Source organism: Arachis stenosperma, chromosome 8 (genome assembly GCF_014773155.1).
Source record: "Arachis stenosperma cultivar V10309 chromosome 8, arast.V10309.gnm1.PFL2, whole genome shotgun sequence".
Taxonomy (NCBI): Eukaryota; Viridiplantae; Streptophyta; class Magnoliopsida; order Fabales; family Fabaceae; genus Arachis; species Arachis stenosperma.
In genome coordinates, this window is record NC_080384.1 from 51,399,960 (window position 1) to 51,427,151 (window position 27,192).

General features: G+C 34.4%; 3 protein-coding genes across 3 annotated transcripts; 1 reads left to right on the forward strand and 2 right to left on the reverse strand.

Annotated features, from left to right (window-relative positions):
• Window positions 1-263: 263 nt before the first annotated feature.
• LOC130944360 (protein REDUCED CHLOROPLAST COVERAGE 1) lies at window positions 264-12,569 on the forward strand. The gene is made up of 26 exons (XM_057872651.1): window positions 264-564; window positions 794-899; window positions 1,150-1,211; window positions 1,891-1,983; window positions 2,920-2,992; window positions 3,101-3,394; window positions 3,749-3,816; window positions 3,926-4,057; window positions 4,207-4,248; window positions 4,347-4,871; window positions 4,968-5,128; window positions 5,706-6,231; window positions 6,331-6,393; window positions 6,491-6,592; window positions 6,957-7,274; window positions 7,602-7,694; window positions 7,913-8,014; window positions 8,133-8,237; window positions 8,326-8,459; window positions 8,553-8,736; window positions 8,877-9,008; window positions 9,208-9,320; window positions 9,493-9,580; window positions 9,740-12,015; window positions 12,125-12,175; window positions 12,291-12,569. Exons 2-24 carry the CDS (start codon window positions 839-841, stop codon window positions 11,858-11,860), a joined length of 5,592 nt encoding a protein of 1,863 aa, XP_057728634.1. The 5' UTR covers window positions 264-564; window positions 794-838; the 3' UTR covers window positions 11,861-12,015; window positions 12,125-12,175; window positions 12,291-12,569.
• Window positions 12,570-12,944: 375 nt separating this feature from the next.
• Window positions 12,945-16,005, reverse strand: LOC130946173 (cytochrome b561 and DOMON domain-containing protein At3g61750). Its single transcript, XM_057874848.1, has 4 exons — window positions 15,821-16,005; window positions 14,992-15,395; window positions 13,754-14,046; window positions 12,945-13,250 (listed from the first exon to the last, which is right to left on the reverse strand). Exons 2-4 carry the CDS (start codon window positions 15,383-15,385, stop codon window positions 12,945-12,947), a joined length of 993 nt encoding a protein of 330 aa, XP_057730831.1. The 5' UTR covers window positions 15,386-15,395; window positions 15,821-16,005.
• A 2,697-nt stretch (window positions 16,006-18,702) lies between these two features.
• On the reverse strand, window positions 18,703-23,941 carry LOC130946297 (dynamin-related protein 5A-like). The gene is made up of 16 exons (XM_057874973.1): window positions 23,662-23,941; window positions 23,303-23,366; window positions 22,905-23,009; window positions 22,427-22,528; window positions 22,248-22,298; window positions 22,069-22,130; window positions 21,808-21,898; window positions 21,389-21,453; window positions 20,804-20,998; window positions 20,538-20,657; window positions 20,379-20,449; window positions 20,052-20,277; window positions 19,920-19,970; window positions 19,543-19,771; window positions 19,197-19,336; window positions 18,703-19,092 (listed from the first exon to the last, which is right to left on the reverse strand). The coding sequence occupies exons 1-16, from the start codon at window positions 23,797-23,799 to the stop codon at window positions 18,964-18,966; spliced, it is 1,839 nt and encodes a 612-aa protein (XP_057730956.1). The 5' UTR covers window positions 23,800-23,941; the 3' UTR covers window positions 18,703-18,963.
• Between the last annotated feature and the right edge of the window lie 3,251 nt (window positions 23,942-27,192).

Sequence of the window (27,192 nt, forward strand, 5' to 3'; positions counted from 1 at the left end):
CTGATTAGATAACCCTATAAACTTTTTTTTTGTAATGTTTAATAGTGTCAAAAATAAAAATTATATATTATTTATATATTTAAAAAAATACAAAAACATAGGACAAATTGATAATTAAGGAAAGTGTGTGTGTATGAGGTAGCATGCTGCCATAAAAAAATGCCATATTATTATCATTTTTTCTGAGCATTGAATCTCAGCCCTTCCTTCCTTATCACACCATCCTCTATATTTGTGCTTCCCCTCTTCCATTTTGCTTCCCCTCTTATCATTTTTTCTCTCCTTCTATTCTATTCTATCTTTCTATCTTTCTATCCATTTTTATTATCCACCTTCTCAGAAAACACAAAGTACTATATGCTACTTCACTACTCTGAACTACCCTTCCCTTTTCTCTGCTCCAAAAACTCAACTTTCATTTTCAGTTTATACCCCTTTCATAGTTATTGTTATTGGCTACCAACTCAGCAAGCAATGCATTAAAGACTCTTCCATATTCTGTCTTTGTCACTCTTCTTCAGAATTCTCATTACTATACAAGGCTCTTGCCTTCTTGGTTTTTTGGTAATTTTTTTGCACTATTCTATTTAACTTAAACCTCTTCGTGGGATAAGACTTTGTTGTTATTGCTGCTATCCTAGTGGTGTTATTTCAATTACATATTTTTAGTTATATTCAAAATTTTTGTTTATTATTATTAGGCCATGAATAAGCCTTGGTTCATAGTTTTTTATAATCTTCCACTAATTTATAATATATATTTATGTATTTATTTTCTGTGTATTTATATAAGAGTGCTGGGAATTAAAGATACCAATTTGGTTTTATCAATCTGAGAATGGCACCAAGGAACAGAAGTGGAAAGGCCAAGGGAGAGAAGAAGAAGAAGGAAGAGAAGGGTAATTTAATTAATTAACAAAATTTTCATCTAATTTATATAATTTTCTTAATTTCTTATTATACTTGAATAGTCTTAAACGAAGTTTATCTTAATTCTTTAAGCCAATTAATTTGAATGCGAAAAGAGACACTGTAATGAGTTATGTCATTTAATTAGTTTTTTACTATTTAATCTCTAAAGATTTAGAATTTTTAATTTAACTATTTGATTAAAAATTTATGAAAAATATTTTAATTATTATTTTGCAGTTCTTCCGGTTGTCATAGATATGACTGTCAACCTTGTTGATGAAACTCATGTTGTTCTCAAGGTATGCTCTTTTTTTTTTCCATTAATTTAAAATTTGACTTAATAAAATAGTATAATTTTTAATTTGTGCATTGACTATGGCTATTGCCATGATTCTCATTTGTTATCTTTTTTCTAGATTGTGCTTGTTCAGTGCTGAACTTTATGCTTAGTAGATTAATTAATATTATTAATTATCATTAGCGGATGGAAAAAGTGTTCAACCATTAAGTTGCTCACTTTATCACCAAAACGTTTGAAAAAAATTATTATTCCTAACGATATATTATGTCAACCAAGCATCACCAAAACGTTTTAACTAGTTTCTAAACCTATGCTTAATTTTAATTTTTTCATGTAAATATTTAATTGTTAATTATATTTATGAGTTATAAAATATCTTGTAATTTTTTTTGGCTTTATTTCAATTACAAGTTGAGGCGTGTACATGCTGTTGTGCATATATATTTGTGTGGTTGTGAAATATCATTTTGACAATGTAACATATAGACAAAAAAATTGTTTGAGAAACTAGTTTTTAATTAAACCAAATTCCAAAGCTTGAGGTCATTGTAATATTTTTCTTCTTCTTCTTTTCCAAGTTTTGTCACATAGCTTTCACTATTTTATTTATTTATTTATTTATTGTTACACTTAAATTGATGCAATATTATTAAAGTTTTCCCTTTATTTTGAATTAGGGAATATCAACGGACAGAATAATAGATGTTAGACGTCTCTTATCGGTGAATACAGAGACATGTTACATCACAAATTTTTCTCTATCACATGAGGTAAATTAATTAATATATTTTATAATTTTATTAATTGTTTTAGTTTCCACCAATGATTATATTATTGCCGTATGGGACTAACTATATTTGGAAAGAAAAGAAAAATTATACTGTTTGAATTGGGACATTATGCAAGACATTCTGCCGTGTTAATTTCAATATGTTTGACTTCAGTTTGACTAATATGAATATTGAGAACCAATAATATTCATGCACCGTCTGAGAAGTATCACCAAAAATAGATCTATATAGTTGGTATATTAGGCGAGGTCGTCTTATATAAAATTTTAACTTGCGAAAAAGTTTTTAAATAATAAAAAAATATGGATGACCAACTTTCGTACGGAAGTTGTAATGTTGTATTTGGCGAATGTAAAGTCTGTATTTCGATGCAAATTATGCATAAAAAAGGTTGAATTTCAATATTGGACACATAATTATGGTTGCATTATTAGTCATAAATAAAGCTACATATTATAAACTAAACTCTATTCATAATAATAATAGAGAAATTCATAATAATTCATAATAGTAGAAAAAATTTCAAAGACTATTAATTTTTAATATTTTTTTTATTTAATTAGATAATTATTAAATTATTTTTAATAAATAAATTTTATTAATTTATATATAAATTTAAAAAATATAAAAATAAATTATATTAATTTATGTATATAAATTTTAATAAATATAATATAAATTATATATTTTTTGTACATAAAATTTCTGTAAATATAAAGATAGATTATTATTGGTCAAAAATTAAAAAAAATTATAATATTTATTGATCATGTAATACTACTCAATAATATTCCGTACATGAAAATTAATACTTTAATTTTTATATGATATTAAATTATTAATATTAATAAGATAATATTATCTTTGTTTTATTTTCTTTTTTTTTAATTTAAAATCTACTTTTATTTTTTTCAGGTAAGGGGCCCTCGGTTGAAGGACACGGTGGACGTGTCTGCACTGAAACCTTGCATCCTCACTTTGGTTGAAGGTATAATTAAATTTAAATTACATGATTGAATTAAAATAAAAAAATAAATTATAAAAAAAATTATTGAAACGACGTCGTAGAAGTTATCTTGTTCCTTGCCTTTCGCAGAGGACTATGACGAAGCTGGAGCGGAGGCACACGTCAGAAGACTCCTCGATATCGTTGCCTGCACCACCGCCTTCGGCCCCTCGTCTCCGCCATTGCCGGCGAAGAATCCGGCCGCCGCAACAACACCTAAATCCGGTAAGCCTCAAACGCCGTCTGAAAAGCAACCGCCGAAAGATGCGGCAGCTGCGGCGGCGGCAGCTTCTGACGGTGACGGCGAGATCAGCCACTCGTCCCCGAAGCTCGGAAGCTTCTACGAGTTCTTCTCTCTCTCACACCTTACTCCTCCTTTCCAATGTAATCTCTCTCTCTCTGTGTGCATTTTCTCTTTATTTCCACTTTCTGTGAGTTAGTTATTAGGTTAGTTTCACCTTTTGGAGTTGGTTATTCTGCGTAACTAAGTAAGTAAGTAAATAACTAACTATTCCAGCTGAAACTAACTGAATAACTAACTCAAGTTTTGGCGCGAGCTTTGGTTGACAAATACCTGTATCCATATCGAGCACATTTAATGCTTACTTCGAGAACATTCATAACCACTAATTTGATATTCTTGTATGATTTTTTAATTTTTTCAAGTGCAAATGAGTGGTATAGATGTTTCTAGAACTGTGTTGTCATACTGAAATGAGTGAGGGAAACTGTGTGCAGATATTAAGAGGGCGGCGAGGCGGCGCATGGAGGAGATATTGGAGGAGGATTATCTCTTCTCTCTTGATGTAAAGCTCTCTGATCCTTGAATTTATTGTAGTTGCTTTTTTGTTTGTTGTCTGAAAGTGAAATGATACAATTGAAGTGCATTTGTTCTATTTTTTTATTTGTTATCAGGTGAAGCTGTGTAATGGGAAAGTGGTGCACGTTGAAGCTTGCAGGAAGGGTTTTTACAGTGTTGGGAAGCAGCGGATTCTGTGTCACAATCTCGTCGATTTGTTGAGACAGCTCAGCAGAGCTTTTGATAATGTTAGTGTTTTTTTTATACACTCTTTGTTTAAGATAGTCTCACTTGATTTTTTGTTCTGATTGAATTCACTGCAATTTTTGTGGATTATGCCTTGGTAGTTTGGTTTACTCTAGTTATAACATTGTAAAGATTTATTTCACAATTTCAGGCTTATGATGATCTCTTGAAGGCATTTTCAGAACGTAACAAGGTATTCGGTGAACTTTTGGTTGTTTTATATTTTATATAGATCATGTTAATGGCTTCTATTATTATTATTAACCTTCCTTATTTGTAATTTGTCTCCAGTTTGGCAATCTTCCCTATGGTTTCAGAGCGAACACATGGCTTGTTCCTCCTGTTGCAGCACAATCACCATCTTTTTTCACTCCTCTTCCTGTGGAGGATGAAGCTTGGGGAGGAAATGGTGGTGGTCTAGGAAGGGATGGAAAGTTTGATTTGTTTCCGTGGTCCAATGAGTTTTCGTTTATTGCATCTATGCCTTGCAAGACCGCAGAAGAAAGGCAAGTTCGTGATAGAAAAGCGTTCCTTCTGCACAGCTTATTTGTCGATGTTGCAATTTTCAGAGCAATAAAGGCCGTTAAAAATGTAATGGAAGATCCAAATTTTAGCGGCTCAGCTCGAGAAAACGATATTGTTTATTCCGAGAGAATAGGTGACTTGAGTATAAAAGTTGTGAAAGATGGTTCTTTTGCCAACTGTAAGATTGATACTAAAATTGATGGAGTAGATGCGACCGGAGTAAATGAAAAGGATTTAGTGGAGAGAAATCTACTGAAAGGAATCACTGCTGATGAGAACACTGCTGCACATGTACGAAATTTTTAAAGTACCTGTTTGCATTGTCTCTTTACGATGCTTCTTTAGTCCTTAAATATAACTGATCAATGTTCCACATTTTATTTGCAGGACATCATAACTTTAGGTGTTATCAATGTAAGATATAGTGGTTATGTCGTTGTTGTGAAAGTTGATGGTGGAGTTAATGAAAACGTGAACCGTCAATCTCAACAAAATATTGACTTGATTGATCAACCAGATGGCGGTGCCAATGCACTCAACATTAACAGGTTCTTGAACCATTCAATGTTTTACAGTTACAATAGTTTACATCTTTACATAATACTAATTGACTCGAATGCATTCCCGGTTCATTCTTTTGTATATTACTAGCTACAATTTCTTTTGTCTCTAAAGCTATATGACATCGGGTTTAAGGTCTCAGAAAGAGATCCATCAGCAGTTTTGATGTTTTTCCTAACTGTGGCATTGTAAAATCTTTTACCTACTTCTATGACTTTTATTTCTTATTTCTCTTCATAAGTTCTGCACAAGTTTTTATTTTTTTATTTTTTTGTTCTTTATTATTTTTTTAACCTAAAAAGACTATACATGAGGTGGTCAAAGGAGATTTACGTGTCAACAGTCTCACTATAGACATGATACATGATAAGGTGCAATGGCGTCATTTGATCCATATAGCCGACCCCACCTAGTGGGATAAAGCTTTGTTGTTGTTGTATTCTGTTGTAGTTTTCAGCTTGCTCACTTTTACATCAATACTTATTATTTTCCCCTCTCTTGATTGATCCCTCTCTCATTTATCATGTCTTGATAGCACCTAAATTATTCTGTTCTTCTTTGCAGTTTGAGATTACTTCTTCACAATACAACACAATCAGAGAACAATAAACAAATGGCTCACGTGCAAACGCTTGAGCACGAAGAGGTTGGTGCTTCCCATGATTTTGTGGAGAAGCTGATAAAAGAAAGTCTTGCTAAGCTTGAAAAAGAGGAAGTGAGTTCGGACAATTTTGTTAGATGGGAACTTGGAGCTTGCTGGATACAACATTTGCAGGACCAAAACAATGCAGAAAAAGATAAGAAACCTTCTTTAGAAAAGGCTAAAAATGAGATGAAGGTTGAGGGTCTTGGGAAACCCCTTAAAGCCCTGAAGAACAACAAAAAGAAACCCGATTCAAACAATGCTAATTCAGCATCAGAGAATTCAAAACCCCTAGTTGAATGTGCTAATGGAGAGGTACAAGTTTCTCCATTTGTAGAATCTCAGCATGAAACTACAGCAGCTGAGAATGAGCGAGTGCTGAAGGAGATATTATCTGAAGCAGCCTTTATCCGATTGAAAGAATCAGGGACTGGACTGCACCGCAAGGTATGTATTGTAACTGTAACAATCATCTCCTTGTTTTCTAAACTGAACTCAAATTATTTTATCCAGTTTCTTAGTTTAACCATCTCATGTTTTTTGCAGTCTATACAAGAGTTGGTTGACTTATCAAAGAAATATTACACGGATGTCGCGCTTCCGAAACTGGTAATAATAGAATTCTGTTTGGTTGATTGTCTGAAGAGCTCTCTAGTCAAGAAGACTTGGAAGATTCATAGTTACTTTTATTAATTATGCAATACAGGTAGCAGATTTTGGCTCACTGGAACTGTCTCCAGTTGATGGTCGCACCCTAACTGATTTTATGCATACTAGGGGTCTTCGAATGCGTTCTCTTGGACAAGTTGTGAGTGCTCTGAACTTATTCACCATTTTATTCATCAACTTAATTATAAGTCTAAGGGGCCCTTCTTTCTCCTTCCCCTTTGTTCTTATATTTGAGCTTCTAAAAAGTTCTATAGTTGTAATTTATAAATGGAAGTTTAAATATTATATTAACATGCCCACAATCCTATGACTTCAGATAGGTGTTATCTAGTTTATCCGCAATTATTCTCCTTCCCCTTTTTCGTTCTATTGCGTCATGCTTTGGTATTGTCTGCTGCATTTCTTCACAGAAGATTCAGTAATGGATTGTATCTTTGGGTTAGAATCACTTATGGTAGATTTTCCATGTTTTATGATCTTTGCTTATTGCTTGTCTTCTACAGGTCAAGCTTTCTGAGAAATTATCACATGTGCAATCACTTTGCCTTCATGAGATGATAGTTCGAGCTTTCAAGCACATCCTGCAGGCAGTGATTTCTGCTGTTGATGACAAGGGGAAAATAGCAACATCAGTAGCTTGTGCATTGAATTTGCTTCTTGGTGTTCCTGAGAATAGAGAGTTAGTTAATTCATCTGAAGTTCATCCTTTAGTTTGGAGATGGCTTGAGGTGTTTTTGAAGAAAAGGTTTAATTGGGATCTTAGCAGCTCGAATTACAAGGATGTGAGGAAGTTTGCAATTTTACGAGGTTTATGTCACAAGGTACTGCTTAAAGATTCTGCTGTAATATATAGAAATTTTGTTAACATTTAAGAATTAAGAATTAAGATATGCTTTATGTAGGCTTTTTGTTCTAGACTATCTTGATTGTTAAACATATATTTTAAATATTTCCAACATATGTTCATATAGATATATATATACATGTAAATACTTAACCGTTTCTTATCTTCTATAGATTGTGGTTCTCCAATTGCTATAACATGACACTTATGTTTCATACATTGTAGTTTTCCTATTGCTATGATATTGTGTCTCTATCTAGAGTCTTGTGTCTCTATTGTTTCTAATAGTTACTGTCTTTGTTAGGTGGGGATTGAGCTTGTCCCAAAGGATTTTGATTTGGATTCTCCAACTCCCTTTCAGAAATCTGATATTGTCAGCTTGGTGCCAGTTCATAAGGTAGAGTAAAAGAGAATATATATTTGGATAAAATAAGAATTTCATTAATATAAGGAAGAAGAATACAACTGGATGTGGATAAAAGTTTCCCATTAAGAAGCATGGCGGAAAATATTTATTTATAAAGGATAGCTTTCCGCTATATAATTATATGTTCTCTGACATAATTGTCAATGTTGCTTTAATAGAACTGAACTTTGCACTTATTATCTTTGCAGCAAGCCGCATGCTCATCTGCAGATGGAAGGCAGCTCCTAGAATCATCCAAAACAGCTTTAGACAAGGGAAAGCTCGAGGATGCAGTTACCTTCGGTACAAAGGTATATCTGTCTGTAGACCTTTTGTCTGGAAAACTTTCAGCTTCGGATAAGGTTCGTATATACTATAGTTCCATTTTGGTTCTATTGTGTGATATTTGCTACAATTTGTTGGTGACAGGCTCTTGCCAAGCTCGTAGCAGTTTGTGGTCCTTACCATCGGATGACGGCAGGAGCATACAGCCTTCTTGCTGTAGTTTTATATCACACTGGAGACTTCAATCAGGTCTAATGTCCAAATGTTGAATATACTTTTCTTGTTTGAGTATCCAAGTTGAACTTAGTTTTTATAATACTTTTTTCTTTAATTGCAGGCTACAATTTATCAACAAAAAGCTTTGGATATTAATGAGAGAGAATTAGGCCTGGATCATCCAGATACTATGAAGAGTTATGGGGATCTTGCAGTTTTCTATTATAGACTTCAACACACAGAGTTGGCTCTGAAGTATGTTTTGTGGTTGTACAATGTAGTGAAGTGTCTTAAAAAACTATTTGACTTTTAATCTTATAATCTTTTTCTTCTCTGCACTTCTATCAGGTATGTAAAGCGTGCTTTATATCTTCTGCACCTAACTTGTGGCCCATCTCATCCAAACACTGCTGCAACTTACATCAATGTCGCTATGATGGAAGAAGGTCTAGGAAATGTACACATTGCTCTTAGATATCTTCACAAAGCTTTGAAGTGCAACCAAAGATTACTTGGTCCAGATCATATTCAGGTTTTAGTTTAGTCATGTTATTGAACGTACAATGTTTTTTCTTGAATTGTGAGCGCCAATAGAAACCTTCCATCTTTTATTTGTTTATGTGATCACCCTTTTATGATACTTACATCTCTATTGAATTTCATTCTCTGCAGACAGCTGCAAGTTATCATGCTATAGCAATAGCTCTCTCTTTAATGGAAGCATATCCATTGAGTGTGCAGCATGAGCAAACAACATTGCAAATTTTGCGGGCAAAACTTGGCCCTGATGATTTGCGTACGCAGGTATGTTGTTACGCGTAATTTCTTCCTTGTTATGCAAACAGTAATTTGTTGAATCCAAGACTTGTTAAAGTGTTGATATGTATATTGAATTCTTAACAGTTGTCATAGATCATTGTTTAAGAGAGTATGCCATCAGTAAGTAAAAATCATACAAAAATTTATACCTGTTTATAGTACAGTTCTGTGATGAAATGTGCAGGATGCTGCCGCTTGGCTTGAGTATTTTGAATCCAAGGCATTTGAACAGCAAGAAGCTGCTCGAAATGGTACACGGAAGCCTGATGCATCAATAGCTAGTAAAGGGCATCTAAGGTATACCATCATTCAATTTTTTCTTATTAAATAATTTTATTATGAGTATGATGTGATAGAATCAATAGGGATACAGTTGTTAATAATCGTGAATATCTTGTATTGATATCCATGATAGTTGTATAATAACATCTGTAGATATTCTTTCTTATATTTCGTTGGATTTTTTCAGTGTGTCAGATCTACTTGACTACATTAATCCTAACCAAGATGCCAAAGGAAGAGATGTGGCAGCAAAAAGAAGAAGCCAGATACTAAAGGTAGAAAATTCTTAACCTTTATATGGAATCAACTGCACAATTTGTTTTTTGGAAACTAACTATAAACCCAAGTATGTGCCGGCTTTTTGCTGATTTGAAAAGGTGAATATAGAGTAGTTGATGTATTACTAATGCACCAAGCATTTTCTAATTTGTCAGGTGCGGGCCAAATCCTACCAGAGCACCGGATCTACGAGTTCTGATGAGTCTTCGAAGGAAACTCCAAAAGAGATTTCAGATGATGAGGTACATGAACCTGAACCTGAAGGTAGGGCAGATTCTGACCCGGGGAGCAACTCTGCATCCTATTCAGAACAGCCTATTTTAGAAAAGATCTCGGATGAAAAGCAGGATATTTCTGGTGAAGTTGTGTCTGAAGTGCATGGTGATGGGGAGGATGGATGGCAACCAGTTCAAAGGCCAAGATCAGCTGGCTCACATGGTCGTCGTGTGAGGCAGAGACGTGCCACTCTTGGCAAAGTTTATAGTTACCAGAAGAAGAATGTGGAAGCTGGCACAGAATATCCTTTGGTAAGGAGTACTAATCAGAATAGCAGGTATTATTTCTTGAAGAAAAGAACAATTTCACATGGTGTTCATGCTGAAAATCATGCTGTGAATATCTCACAAGGCACTAAATTTGGAAGGAAAGTAGTCAAATCGGTTGCATACAGGGTTAAGTCTACGCCTGCGGCTTCCAAGACCTCCACAAATGAGACAGAAATTGTGGACAAGCCTTTGAGTTCTCATTCAGACTCTGGAACAAGTTCATCTGTGAATGATGCTAATCCGGGAAAGACTTCTCTAGTTAGCCTTGGAAAATCTCCTTCATACAAGGAAGTAGCCTTGGCTCCCCCGGGAACAATTTCCAAGTTCCAAGTCTATAATCCTCAAAGCGAGATTCCTGGTGGCGATGAACATGATCTCTGCAATGAACATGATCTTGGAAATCGTGATGCGGAGGACATTGAAGCCCATATAAACACTGACTCAAACCTGGAAGAGGTGGATGATACACTTAAAGAGAAGCATGATGATTCACCAGCATATTTCGTAGATGGTTTACAAGATGATACTACAGTTGCTGAGCAGAAAGAGGAAACCAAAATCATTGATTTTGTGCAAGAAAATTGTGAGAATGCTGAGGCTCTAGAATCTGGGGATGTAGAGGCTCAAGAAGCATCTGATAATAGCATATTGGTTGGGGTAGTGGATGCTCCTGTAGACTCTCACAAACAAGAAACAGATGCAAGCAAATCATCAGGTGGTTTTGACTCGATCGATAATTCAACTCCTGTCTCCCAGGATAGTGAGAATATGAAGTTCAATACATCATCATCAAGTCCAACTCAGAGTCATGCTCAGGGCATTCCGTATAAAAAATTATCTGCGTCTGCAGCTCCATTCAACCCATCACCTATCATGGCACGGGCTCCAACAATTGCAATGAATGCAACACTTCCTCCTAGTCCTGGTGCTGTTCCTACTATTGGCCCTTGGCCAGTGAACATGAATGTTCATCATGTTCCTCCAAGTCCTGCTACTGTGCTGCCTCCTCATCATGCATACCCTTCACCACCCCCAACACCAAACATGATGCAACCATTGCCATTTATGTATCCTCCGTATAGTCAACCTCAGTCAGTGACAACCACCAACTTTCCAGTCACCACCGGTGCTTTTCATGCTAATCATTTTACTTGGCAGTGCAGTCTGAACCCTCCAAATGTATGTAAGTTTGGTCCTGGAGCCATTTGGCCTGTTTGTCAGCCTGTGGAATATCCTCTGCCAGCAGCTATCATTGAACCTCTCCAGGATCACATTTTGGAGCCACAGGTGCAGGGACATGTAACTGAAGGTTCAGGTGTAGTTCTGCCTGAGAGCATTGACAACATTGGGGAATCCAATAAAGAAGTGAAAGGGTTGACTTCAGAGAGTAGTGAAAGTGAAGTGATTAGTGCTGTTTCGGAAGGTGTTAAAGAAAATGGTAATCCAAATTTTCCTCAAACTGAAAATTCTGGGAACAACCAAAGTCAAAGCATTGGAATAAATGATCACAGTAGCAGCAGTGAAATGAACATGGATGGTGAGAAGACATTCAGCATTTTACTTAGAGGACGAAGAAACCGGAAGCAGACTCTTAGAATGCCGATAAGTTTGCTTACTCGACCCCATGGCTCTCAGTCGTTCAAAGTTAATTATAACCGAATAGTTAGAGGAAGTGATGCTCCCAGGTCAATCAACATCTCTTCTAGTAAAGATTGTACAGCTACTGCTTAACTCGAAGTCCTGTTTGTTACTAATGAAAGATAGCAGTTATGGTTGATAAATTGCAAAAAGTGATATTATATGGTTGGAGTTCAAGCATTTCCGGAATTCAATTACAAATCGCAGTGTATCAGCTTTATATCGACACTATGCTTTGGAAGTTTTTGGTGTGTATTATACATTCATTACTTTTCAGTTTGTTGATGTTACTATATTTGTTTGAGCTTTGAAGAAATTATGACATTTCCACGATTTAAATTCATCAAATTCATGCAGATGTCTCCTTTTTTAAGATGGAAGACTTGGAGGCTTTTCTTCAATGCAAAGGTATTGTCTCACCTACAAAATCTTTATGCTGATTCAAATTCATCAAATCTTGAAACAATTTTGTTCAAGTTGTTTGGGGAACAGCACTAATGCTGATAATCTTGCTTGTCTGCAGCTTCATCATAATTGATTTTGGTCATTTCAGAGATGCCTTCAAGATGAAGATTTTGGTTTTAATGTAGTTTAGACAATTTTGATATATTAATTACAGGAACTATTAGACTGTTTCTAATTATTTTTTGGTTACATTATTATCAATGGCACTGGCTCTGTTAGTTAATTTGGTTCAACTGTATATACTTTATTTTCTCTCTTTCTTTTTCTTTTTTTTTTCCTCCCTTTTTTGGTTGACTGGTTATTGAGTTGTTATAACTGAAATAATGTGAACATATTAATAAAGATAATTATTTTTTAAATACAATAAGCAAAAGGCTGAAACTTATTATTGTATATAGTTTGTTTTCATTGTAAGCATATAGATATGTGCAGCAATGCAGGTAGGTATTTTCTTCACATCCTATGTCCACTTAATTATGATGCATAAGTTTATATTTGTTTTTAAACATTTAATCTTAGGGATTTCACTAAGCTTTGTACATGTTTATATTGAATTGATTTCAAAATGCCTCAATTACAATGATTAGTAAATTTTTTTAATGCAGAAAACTTTGTTTCTGCAAATTTTATGAGACTACAACAAACAGAATGGCAATGTTTATGCACATGCTCTAAAAAATGAAAGTAAAATAAAACAGAATATATGTTTTCACTAAAGATGAGTTGGAAATGTAGATACTCCTCTAAAAGGGTCTATTTGGAAGTTTGGAGGCAAATATTTCATCTCTTGTCTTTTCAAATATGCTAATACTTCAAGAACAATGGCTACAACAACTGTTATACCAAAAAGGATTCCATAGCCTATCTTCCATTCTTTTCCTGCCCCAGCAGCTTGTATTCCCAACACTATGTTCATGGTTGCAAATACCATTGCCAACCTTCCAAACCAATTGTGGTACAAATTCCAGATTCTTCGAATCTTTGAATCCTTGTTTGGTCTCAAAAATAAAGCCAATATCTGAAAGTTCAAATTGTACTTAAGAGTGAGAGATGTAGAATACTTATAGTATTATCTAGGTTAAATTACTTTCAAGCTACTTATAGTTTCACTCAACTTTTTCAGTTAGGATTTTTATACTTTAAGAGTTTGTAATCGAATTTCTATATTGTATAAAACTCTTTATCATGTCCCTATAATTTCAATATTTTTAACCAAGTTCACATATTGTACAAAAGTTTTTCATATAGGTTTCTCTAATTTAAAAAAAAAAATTGTGATCAAGCCCTTTTAATGGATAATATTGCAACATTTTAAAACTATTTGATTGAAAAAAACATTTATATACTAAAAAGACTTCAATAGAAATGTTTAAATTATAGAAACCTGAATGAAGACTTTCGCGCAATACAAGAACTTGATTATGAACTTCTAAATTACAACAAATTAATTGAAAGTTAAGCGAAATTACATAGATCTTCAGAATAATTAAACCTATTATATATTAAGAGTTGGTGACAAACCTGAAGAATGCTTAGTACAAAGACAAAAATGCCTATGCCTCTGTGAGCTGATATATGAGCATTCATCTTGGTGTAGAGTTGCAATCCAAGAATGATTGTAACAAGACCAAATGTGAATCCAACAAATTGAATGGCTGCATGAAAATAGAACCACAGAGGATCCTTATGCCTGAAGTATCTAGCAATGATCACCCCTATAGGTAGGATTAGACCCCATCCTATTATACCTACAATTCCATGGTTCTTCCTCATCTGAATCAACTCATTAGATGATGATAAAGGGCCCTTAGAACCTGATTGAAGTACAGAGTTGATCAACTATCATAAGAAGCTACAAATGTTTCACCAAGTCATATATGTAAAAGAGAAGTAACTAGTTCTTGGATTAATATGAATTTCTACTTTGGTTTGTACTTCTTAAAAGTGATAATTTGAGATTAAATTGGTGGTTAAATTTATTTAAATCTAGCTAACTCAAATTTTGTTTGTTAAGAGAAGGCAAAAAGAAAAAATGTTCTGTTAAATTACTTTAGAAAATCTTATAGTTTTATTCAATTTTCAATAAGTTTTTTATAGTATAAAAGTTTGTAATGAAGCTTTTCTTATTATATAAACGTTTTCAAAAATACTATTCGTACACTAAAATCAGCCACTAAAATCAGTTACCAACGTATTTGTGTATAAATACATGTGTGATTTAATTTATTTTCAACGTGTATTTGTATTCCAACATGTATTATACTGGTGGCAGACTTTGGTAGTTGATTTTAGTGTACATGTAGCATAGTCCAAAAGTTTTAGATTAATTTTATACTGTTTAAACTTTTTTTATTAAATGCCTATGTTGTTTTTCAACCAAGACCCTCTAGTTTACAAATTTTGTGATCAAACCCGTATACTAGAATCATTGTTATTTCCTAAAAATTGCTGTAAAGTACACATAACTAATTGATAGTTAGAGTGAAACTATAAACATCTCCATAGTAATTAAATCAAAAATTTCTTTTGAAAAAAGGCCTAGAAATTGAAAAAGCATCACATTATGTAATAAAAGAGAGAGTAATTATAAAAATAGCACATCTGCTATGATGCTTTGATAAAAGTCTTGGTTGAAAAACTGAAGAACTTAATTATAAATACTTAAACTATAAGGATTTAATTGAAAATTGTGTGAAACTGCATACACTTCAAGAATAATACTAATGTAACAACAGTCTTATAGAGAAAAAGTTCAGTACCTGAAGTAAAATCAAATACAAAAGATGTTTTGTCATCATGCTTGGAGAGATGGTTATTGTTCTTTGGATATTTAATACTAAAAGCCAAAAGAACTTGTTGCCTCTCCAATGGAGTTTCCATCTCCAACTGAAAAGCCAAATGAATTTCAGCTCCATTGGTTGCCACTGCTGCAGGCAAATTATTTAGTGGCAGTTCACCTTTGTCTTCTAAGACTTCCGACGGTTTCTTGGTGCGCAAGTAAAACTGCTTGATTTTCGCGTGGCCGTGTTTGTTAATCCATCCAACCATCACACATGAACCAACCATCATGCCATCTTTTGAAAATCCAATTCCAACCCATCCTAGAGTGTAGGGAGCAGATAATATGATAGTTGTTGATTGTTGTTTGATCATTTTGAAGATACTGTAATAAAATCATCACAATACTAAACTAGTAACTAAAAGATTTTGCAAATTCAAAAGGGAGAACAATAATTTGTAGCTAGATTTGGAATGTGTTTGTTTTAGCTTCTTAATAAGTTATTTTCCAATCAAAAGTCTTTTTATAAAAGTTGTAAAAGTTGAAAAGTAAAAATTTTCTGATAAGCTGTTACTTTTAGCTTCTACAAAAGAAATGCTGAAAAATGAGTTGTTCTTAAAAAAAATCCTTATTGTTTTTTATCTTTAAAATTTATGCTAATATTTGAAAACTTATATTTCCCTTTTTTTTTTTGAAATGTTGAAGGTAAAACACTCTGAACTAGATCAAAGTGAACAAGCTTCAAAATAGCCTCACAGAGAAGAGGTGTAAAAGAATTTAAAAAATGAAAAAAAAAATTTGAAACTTACCCTCAATTCATATGTATGCCATACAGGTTTGCATATCATATTGGATATATTCTGGTATGGAGGAGGCAGAAAACTTTGATAATTTGTGTTCTTGCAAGTATTTACTGATGATGCAAAACCACTGCTTGACAAGAAAAGATGGCCACATTTGATTCCAAGATCTTATATTTGCCATTCATAGACTCCACAAAGTAAGAAAGAAAAAAAAAATCTAAGACTTAAGAGTAGCAATAGTTGCTTGAAATATGAATAGGAAGTAAATTGACACTTGGGGGGGGGGGGGATAAAATAAAAAAAGTTTTTATTTTCTTAATCTTGTGTTTGAAGGTGGAAGAAGTTTGGTGGTTGTTGTTGTGGGGGATAGTGTATGGTACAAGGTGGTAATCATGATCATCTTATATATTCATCAGAACCTAACTTTGAGCATCATTTCTCTACTTTATAAATTTGTTTTTGATATTTCCATGACCATTTTTTTTCAATTATAATGTTTATATAGATGTTCCATGTTTCGTCTTTTTTCAGTATAAAAAATTTTATAGGTTTTTTGGGTCACTTGGAGAGATTTTGAAGAAGAACTAAGTGAGATATAAAATGAAAAGACACCACATCTAATTCAAAATCTTAAAATGTTAAGTTAATGAATATTTCTTCTTATAAGCTCATCATTCTTGTGGAATTAATTGCGTGCACTTTTTACACTTGTAATATTAACCAAGTTTTTGCTTACCTAAAATTAAAATTTAAGATCACGAAAGAAAAGAAAAAAATTTTTTTACTGTCTAAAAAACCCTAAAAAATCCTTAATCCATCTGAATTAATCCGTATTATATTAATATGAATAGGTAAGACATTCCAATTACAATTATGAATGTAATGGAAGATATAAGGTCGGAAGATTATGACATACTAACGGAACAAGATATATGCTTGTTTAGATCTATTGTGTTGCTCAGTAGTACAGTGTAGCAACTAATTGAACTGGAAAAAAGAAAAAAAAAATTATTATTATTATCATTATTATTATTATTATTATTATTATTATTATTATTATTATTATTATTATTATTATTATTATTATTGATAACTAACTATAAACTAAGACTATATCAAAACAAAGAATTGTGTATGTATGTGCTGTAATAGGGCCAGATGCCAGGTGATTTATAATATTGTATCATAATGTTAAATTTATAATATTTTTCATTCTCTTTTAAGTAAAATATTTATTCTTGTTATTTAGATTATTTTTTATTAATTTAATATTGATGATAACTAATTATAGTAAAAATACATAAAGTTAATTACAAATTTTTTTTCCAGTTTATAGTTAATTTTATGTATTCTTTATGTACTCCTATTCTAATTAATTATTATCAACATTAAAATAATAAAAAAATAATCTAGTTAGTTTTTGATAAATAATACATGTTGCTTCATTCTTCAAATACGATATATAAATTAAATATTCTATAATTAATAATTTTTATAACAAGTACAAATATTAAATCGAAGTATTCATTCTATGATAAATTTACTTTTTATTTATTTTTGGTGAACCTAGTATTTTTGCACTTGCAATGATTTTTTTTTAATGTTCAAAAGAATAAAACAAATTATGCTAGGACAATTTGTTATAGCATATTTTCATCATATTTTTAACTACACTTACATCAAACAGGTATAACAAGCTCTGCATGCTTCCTCACCCTTCTTCTCTTACTGTCATGCACCTGTGAACTATCATGCACCCTTACCTATCAGGCTTTTATAACATTGCATTATAATGCTAATTTTGTAATATTTATCGCTCCCTCTTAAGTAAAACATTTACTATGATTATCGAAATTATTTTTTTATTAATTTAATATTGACGATAATTAAATATAATAGAAGTACACAAAGAGTATATAAAATTAATCACAATTTTTTGTTGTCATTTTTTATTTTGATTTATTTAAAAAATTTTAAATGAATAAAAACAAAAAATTAAAAAAAAATTGTGGTTAATCTTATGTATTTCTATTATAATTAATTATTATCAACATTAAATTAATAAAAAAATAATTTAAGTATCTTTTGATTGGTCATTCATTATTTAGATATAATAATTTTATGAGCTATCATTGTCTCTCTAAACATTATACAACTACTTTGCTCTTTCTTAACAGACTATGGATTCAGTTATCAAAATAAATAAATAATGTATGTTGCTTATTTTTTGAAATGCTGTATATAAATTAAATTTTTTATTATTAATAATTATTATAGCGGATACAAATGTTAAATTGAAGTATTCATTCTATGATAAATTTGCTTTTTAAATTTTTTTACCTTTAGAGGACTTAATATTTTTGGCACTTGTAATGATTTTTTTATTTTTTTTACGTTCACAAGAATAAAACAAATTATACTAGGACAATTTGTTATAGTACATTTTTATTATTCTATATTTTTTTTCGATATATATTAAACCTATTAGAAATTATTAAACGAAACCATGATTATTTGGGAGTGTAGCTCGTATGACTAAATTATTCCCTTTTTAGTCACCAAAAAAATTATTCCGTTTTTAATAATACTATATTGTATATAATTTTGATACAATAGAATTGTCTGCTATCCCTATAAAATTCAGGTAATAACAGTACCCTTATTTTATTTGCGATTAATAATTTATCATGTGTTTCACTAATTCAAAAATCAAAATACTAACTGCTTTTGATTAGGCACGCCAGTGCCTTTATACAAAGTTAACGAAGGAATATTCCTCTTGTACATGATATGACATGACTACACATCTACTATGATAGTTGAGATAATATAAAATACTTTCTTTATACAGTGTATCAAAATTAATCTCTGGCTACATACCACCATCTTCTTCTTGTTTTACACAAAAGAATAAGCAAAGATGAATAAAATGGATTCCTTTATTAACTAGACAATAAAAAAATGCTGAATACAAATGAATTACATCAGGTAAAAATAAATAACTAAACCAATGAGCCTGAAACCTCAATGGTTTATGTCAAAAACCATTCTACTCTCCTCTGAGTGTTTAAAGAATGATTATGCTCCCTCCCCTCGACATACACAAAAGAATCTAAAATCCGAATTCGGCTCAGTAGCATTGGTGCTTTCTACTTATCCCATGCAACAGCTTCAATTTCTGCTTGGGCATTTCTGTATAGCTCTAGCCTTCTTGCGAGCGAGGTTCTGCGCTGCATCACTGCCGGATCCTCATTCAGCAACGCAGATAGTTGTTTTCCCTGGCGAAAAAGACATAAAAGCATGCAAAATGTATGGTCATTGCCTCATTTTTCATCTGACTTGCTATACAAGGAAAAAAAAAAAAAAAAGAAAGAAAACTCACATCCTTCTTCCCCAACTCTGTGAAGAAATGATCGAGTAAGCTGCGTTTAGCCTCGCGTACTTGACAATAAACTACAGACTTGGGAATAGTATTCCTGAGGCTTGCACATACCATGTTCACGTAGGACAATACAGTGGTTGCTGTTGTATTCAAGGAAACTCAGTGAATGTAAAATGCAGGAAAACAATGCCTAGTGAAAATGTGTATATTTGGGTTATGATTGTACCTATGCAATATATGATGATATGAAACACTGCTAAAGGAGTTTTGTTTGAATTATTGAAAAGAAGAATTAGAAAACAAAAACAAATATCTTATGTTCTTTAGCTGAATTATAGTTTCTTACCAATTCGACGAAGATAAGCATCGCTGTATCTGTCGAAAAGCGAGTGAGTTGGATTTCCACCCTTCTCGGCATCTTGAGGAAGTTTGCGGAAAAAGTCGATAGTTAAATAAGCACATTCCATGTCTACCAATTGCAGAGTTGCTCTCTTACTTTCTTCTCTCATCCTCTCCAATGATTCATTGGCTGCAGCTCCAAGTTCTACTTTAAGGGTGGGATATTGCTTTAGTTCCTATAATTAAAAGAGATTGCAGCCAGTAAGACGCTGAACAAAAAAAGATATATCAACTTTGGTATATTGTTGAATTATTATAAAATCACTATAGTATATATAATTATATACAGACACGAAAGATAAAAATAAACAATGAATTACTTGCCAGGGTTTCACTCATAGATGTCTTGATCAGATCCTTCAAAATTCCATGAACCTGAAAATTATAGAAGTTTAATATCAATTGAGTAACTTGCACCGGTCACTACAACTAATATTGTGTTACATGAAAACATACCATATCAACAGCTGCTTCAGCAGGGCCCCTAATAGATACTACACAAGATTCAATAAGACGGCGGTATCCTTGCTCAGGAGCGATGAGGTGAGGTTGATATCCATCTGCTTCAGTTATTAGTTTTCGCACCGTGTCCATTGAAAGATGTTTGTCAAAGTGTAGCCTTTTAAGAGCTGCTGGAAACTGATTGTCAAATACTTGGTAAATTTTATCACCACCAGGGCGTCTGTAGAAATTTAAGCGTTCCCAAAATCAATTTTGATCTGGCTGAGATGAAAGCATTTCATGTTTTTCATTGTATAAACCAAACAATAGGGAAGGACGTACATTCCATCAAGATGATCTTTAAATATCTGATCAAAACTTCGACAGATTTCCATTACCGTGTACAACTTCCCCTGAAAATGATGAAAGACAATTACAAATTGAATTTTCTTTGTTACTTTGTAATTTGGTGTTGGGAGAGGGTTGGAGGATGTGGCTTACTCCAGTATCTGCAGCAATAGGTTTCCCAATGCGATTTAGTTCCATTTCCAAATCCATGATTGTCTTACTAATTAGTGACTGAAGGCCTGGGATCCGAGACTTTATGACAGTTTCCAAATGCTGATTTAACAAGCATTGAGAAACAAAAAGGACAATAATCAACAACACATTTTTTAAACAAATCATTTGGTAATCCAAAATCAGCACTTAATGCAATTTCAAGTACTACAGATGACATTATTAAGAGAATTACAGTTTAGGCATACCTTAGATAGCACCTTTCCTAGATGCACTGAGCCCATTCTGCTTGCGAGATGTCTATATTCTGGAGTAGTTTCAAAATACTCTTGCTCTCTACGTCGAGCAGCAATCATATCAACATTTTTGTTGATATCTGCTTGGGAGCGGTTGACAACACCAATCCAAGGGAAATTTAGCTTATATGCTTTCCCTTCAAGGATCTAGAAAAGGGAAACAGGAAGAAGAACTAATAAGATGAAGTGACTTTAAGAACTATAACTACATATGGTTAATTCCATTTCTTGTGTTGAGACTTGCAAAGACAAATATAAGCCAAGATAATAATTTTTCATCGTCCAATCCACTGAGTAGATATTCAACATAAGGAAAATGACACTTGTCGAACTGCAGATGATAATTACCAATGTGACATACTGGCATTTTTCTGACATATAGTTGTAATCCTACTTGTATATACTATGGCCATAGTTCATACTGTTTTCACTAATCACAAACTAACTCTTCCTATGTAGAAAACTTTAAAGACACCAGAGGGGAAGGATTTTGAAATGGCAAATTTTCCATATTGTGAGAGGGAAGAGAATACTTACATCCACGGCATCCGTACCCTTGTCCATAAGATCAATCTTTGTCAAAACTCCAAATGTCCTTTCCCCTAAAAGTTTTGATAAATGAGTTAAACCGAGAAGTGTTACAACGATTTTCAGAAACAACTAAACTTCAGCCACATGGTAATCCTACCATCCAATCAATTGCTATTAAAATTATACTGTCTTTGTTATTATTGACAAATCATATAAAAATTCCTATGCTTAGTTAAGGAGCCGGCAATAAAAACTTGAAGAAACAAAGCTTATTGTTCTGTTCTTGGATGTCACAAACCTTTCTTATTATTTACAATATCAACATCTTCTATAGTTTCAGTTTAGCTAATTTATGCAATTAATTAAATATAAAAAATTTAAGTAACAAATTCCATCAATCCAAGTGCTTTATGTTCAGCACTTACCTTTAGGGTCTACTTCACGGGAAATCTTAATTGCATCTGAGGTAGCAAGATCTTGATTAGCCGGAGATATTGCCAAAATGATGCAATTTGGCTGCAATAAGTAAAATTTCATAACTACTTTAAAATCTCAATTACATGATTGTAAATTTAGCTTGCACCACATTTTCTCAACAATGCAAACCTTTCATACTGATATGTTATAAGCATATTTCTTTCCTCAATATACACACATGCATGTATTCACTGTTTAAGAACTATTACCTTTTCGATAAAAGCCCGAACCATATTTTCAATGTCTTGCACAATGCTATCTGGTTGACCATCTGTAATAACCCGACCAAATTTAGCGATTACTATAAAGGTGTCTTTTTTCATAGTATAATGCAGCTAGAAATCTGGTCTTAATGTTTTATAGGAAAAATTCAAGTTTTGGAACTCACCAACGGCGACTTTTGTAAGTCCAGGAAGATCAACCAGTGTTAGATTAACAACTGCCAAAATCACCAAATTAAATGGATGAAACAAATCTTTCAAACTTGTAAATAATTGAAGGATGCATAACGTTGCTGCTGAAAAGAAAATGATTGCTACTAAATATGTTATATAAATCTTGTCTCACCATGAGGGGAGTAGATACTAAGATGGATAGGAACAGAAGAAATGCCCTTGGTTCGACCAGTTTCTCTGTCAGTCTCATCAGAGATCTCTTGCCTAACGGCAGCTAAAGAAAAGGAAAATTAGTATCCACTAAAGAAACGGCAGCATACAGATTAATATCAAAGTAATTAAACTCGAGAGTTCAGCTAAACCAGCGAATCGCAGGTAAAACCGAACTTGCAAGAGTTTATTCTTGAATGAATTTGGGAAACTAAACTTCTAAACTTGTTAGACTGTACAGGTTAACAGGAGAATTTGAGAATTCTTGGTTGTTATTATTATTAGAACTAGTTATCACTTAATTATTACAAAATAATCATAAGCAACATTTATCAGATACGTAAGTACAATACATACATGACAGGGGAAAAAAAAAGGGGGGGGGGGGGGGGAGATAGTGATTATTAAAAAGGGAAAATTAGTTCATGTTGCACAATTACCAAAATCAGTAAACTTCTTCCTTGGAAGATGCATAAACTCTGCATACTCCCTCCCTTCATCAATCTTATGAAGTTGCAAAACAAGAGGACGCCGAGTTACGATACCTGCAATTATAAACAAAATAGTTCACTATTAACAGATTCATATCATGGAGACAGAGATTAACATCAATCAATCATAAGGCACATAACTGTGTGCCTTGTAATTTATTAACTTGTTCATCAAAACACCTTATAATCTAAAGCTTACTAAGATAACTTTCTTTTTCCATAATATTAAATCTAATTCAAGCATGCTCAGAAAATATGTCTGGATTAACTTACTTAGGTACATTCAATTCATATTTTATTTTTTTCAAATTTAATCAAATTCAATATACACAACAGAATGAAGTTACCAGATCCACGAGGCAAAAAGTCCTTTCCGACAATACTCTCCAACACCGAAGATTTTCCAGAGCTCTGCAATATCATTAACTAAATTAAACAAAAATAATCGATCGCAAAAACCTAAGCTGCATTCATTCGGTGGAATCTCAGTACAAGAACGAAAGAAAACAAAGGAAACATGAAAAACCAAATGTGATCTATCAACATAAACCAAATAATAACAAAAATCATATTAATGAATCAAATTACAATTTCAATGGAGAAAATCAAATATTCCAAAAGATTTAAAACCGTAATGTATATCGCATCGGCATTGTAGCGGAAATTGTTGCAATTTAAAACCGAATGAAGAAATGAAGAGAGAAACCTGGCCGCCGACGACTGCGATAGAGGGAAGGGCGTCCCAGAGAGTGGGAACGGCACCTTCTTTGCCGTCCTCGCCGTGGTCGCCGAGGGCGGTGCATGCTCTCTGTATCTTGTTCACAAGCTGTATCAGATTCTCCATTTCTCAACTCAGCGAATTGATTACCGAGTTGCCGGCTGAGTTAGTTAGTTAGTTAGTTAGCCGAGTCGACTCGGCGGTGACACGGAGATGAAGAATGAAGAATGAAGAAGCAGAGAGAGAGAGTGTGTAAGAGAGAAATGAAAGGAAGAAAGGAAAAAAAGGCGGTTTGAAATGTTCCCAAAGTTCGTTGGAGGATCCTTTTTATAGTTTTAAGTGAATGTACAATATTGCCCCTCTTCTACCCGCCCTTTTTCTAATTAACCTGTCTATCCATTAACTAAGGCATATCTTTCTTTTTTCTTTCTTTTAAGTTTAATCTTGGGGTAAAGAAGGTTGTTAAATATTTTAAAGTTTTATTTTGTTTTAATTTTATTTTTGTTATGGTGGGTAACCGGAGATTGATGGACTTGATGGAATTGGATGGCCCAATTGTCTGCGGATGGCGGCTTCTGAACTAGTCTGCACGTTGGAGCCTCCTTTCGACTTGTGCTCGTGAATGAATGGGGGGTGGTACCTGCAAAGACACTCCGATGCCTAAGTTAGCAAGGGTGTGAGCAGGTCTAGAGAGTATTGGGCTTAGAGATACCTGAGGGGTGTCAGTGTATTTATAGTGGTGAGCCAATAACCACCGTTGGAGTAGTGCCATATTTTTAGGGTGTTAACCGTCCCATTATCTTAGGGAGGTTAAGATATGGCTCGAAAAGTAGTTAGAGAGATTTTAGGGGCAGTTACTCATTTGAATGAGTGCTTATCTGCCAACCATTCTCCGTCCCGATTTCTTGGGAGTAAGTCGGGTTTGACACCGACCTCTAAGTGTGAAGGTTGGTGTTTAGTAAGGCTCAATCCTCTGGACTAGGCCTTTTATTTGGACCTGGGCCTTTATTATTGGGCCAGGGTAGGAACAGTGCCCCTACTTGAGCCCAAGATCTTTATAGGACTTGGGTTCGAGTATTTTACTCGGGATCGTAGTCGACTTGTTGGAGGACCGACGTGATTTTCTGAAACCGACATGACTTTCCGTGTCTCTTCGGTTCTGACGGTTACGTCTAATCAAGCGTCGTGTCCGTTAGGGATGTGCGTAGACTTTGGTAATGGTGCATTCTCATTAATGACTGCCCCGCTTTTACCATTATGCCCCTTAGTATGTTTATAAATATTTTCCCTCTCTTTCATTTTTTCATTTCTGCAATTTTTCAAATTTCTTCTTTCTTTGTTCGTGCTTCATTCTTGCATTCGGAGACCTCTGCTTCATTCAACCTTCGGTTTCGGATAAAGGTTAGCGTTTTACTTTTGTGACATGCTTTGTGATTGCATGCTTTTATTTTCTTTGGAGAGGGAGAAGTGACGTTGTAGGCTTTCGTATCCCCTTAGGGACTCTCGTTTTTTATTCTTTTTCCTTTTTCCTTTGTAGGTTTTCGTCGTGTTTTTAGAAAATGTCTTCTGTAGAGGCTCTTTCTCAATGGGTTGATGTCACAGTCCTAGGAGAGGAACCTTTGGTTGATGCGGAGTTTATTACTCATCTTCGTACTCACCACAGGATTTGTGTTTCTGAGGATGACGAGCCGAAGTATGAGTTGGTAGTCCCGGGTCCAGAAGACCGGGTTTGCTTTAGGAGGGCCAATGAGGCGTCTTCTCATTTCTTCTTTATGTATGAATGTATGATCATCCGTCTGGGTGTCTTTCTTCCTTTTTCGGATTTTGAAATGTCTGTTTTGCACCACTGTCGAGTTGCCCCTACCCAACTTCACCCCAACTCTTGGGGTTTTCTGAAAATTTATCAATTTATTAGTCAAGCTTTGGACTTCCCGACTTCTTTGAGGATTTTCTTTTTTCTTTTCCACATGACTAAGCCCTTTAGTGGGCTAAACAACAAACAGCAATGGGTGTCCTTCCGAGCCATACAAGGTCGGAGAATTTTCACCCTTTTTGACGAATCCTTCCATGACTTCAAAAATTATTTTTTCAAAGTGCAAGCTGTAGAGGGTCACCACCCCTTTTTTCTGGATGACAACTCTTCTCCTCGCTTTCCCTTATATTGGCTGGAGGCCTCCCCTTGTGAGAAATATGGTCTGGATGACCTGGATGAAGTAGAGGCTGCCATTGTGGGGTTCCTCCGAGAAGTGTGGGGGAGGGCCCCATATTTGGATACTAAGAAGTTTCTCCAAGGGTCTCCGACCTTTGTCCAGGCGCAGCTAGGTAGCTTTTTCTTGTTTTAAATTTCCGACTTATCACTGATCATTCCGACTTGTTTGATTCTTTAGCTATTGTTTTTCTCTTTCAGAAATGGCTAAGACAAATGCTCAAGAATCTTTCCAGAGAGTCCAGGAGGCCAAGGCCAAGTCTCGCGCTCGGGCCGGTGGTGCCAGGGTTATCTCTCCTCCTCCTCCTCCTCGGAACGTTGGGACTCTTTCCAAGCCTATCGTAATTTCTTCTTCAGCTCCCCCTCAGTCGCTCCCCGTCGTCCGACCTTCCCCTGATCCAAAGAAGCGCAAGACTTTAGAGTCTGGTGCTTCTAGTGAGGTTAAGGCGGATGCTATTAAGTTTGTCCGAAAGAATATCTATCCCCATGTTCGTATAGGCATAGATGATATGTCTGTTCGGGGCCACCTTATCACTATGGTCGAGGAGAGTCTCAAGGCGGCGGGGGTTTGTGGCAAGCTCTTGGATATCTTTGAGAAGGCTCCCCTCAGCTCTTTAGGGACGACCTCGAAGGTCGAGGAGCTAGAGGGAAGGCTTCGCTCATATCAGGAGCATGAGGGAGAGTTAAAGAAGGAGATTGCCAAGCTGAGGGAGGAGAGAGATACCTTCCGGGAGAAAGGGAAGGCTTTGCAAGCCCAGTACAACATGGAGATGGAGTTGAGGAAAACGGCGCAGGCCAGCTATCAAAGCTTATTCAAGGATCTTGTGTCTGTGAAGAATGATCTGCTGAATTCTCGGAAGGCATATGATGAGTTGGAGGACTCAATTGCTGATGGCGCCGAGGAGTCTTGGAGGATTTTCTTGGAGCAAGTCAGGGTGATTGCTCCCGACTTGGATCTTTCTCCTTTACATCCTGACAAAGTTGTTATTGATGGTGCCATCGTGGATCCTCCTGCCCCCGTAATTATTTCCGAGTCAGAATTGAAGACTCGGGAGCAGAGGATTATTGAGTCCCCTCCTCATTCCAAAGACGCTCCGAGTTCTTCAGCAGTTCCTCCTATCTCTTCATCTCCCATGGATACCTCTGGTGGCGCTCCTCCTGATTCCGATGGTGGTGATCTTTCTAAAAAATGATTTGTGGCTATTTGGGGTCCGGCCTGTGGGCCCCCGTTTTTTAAACTCTTTATTTATTTCTAGTTTGAACAATTTTCTTTGGCCTTTTGAGGCCGTAAACAAAATATTTTATGCGTGCCC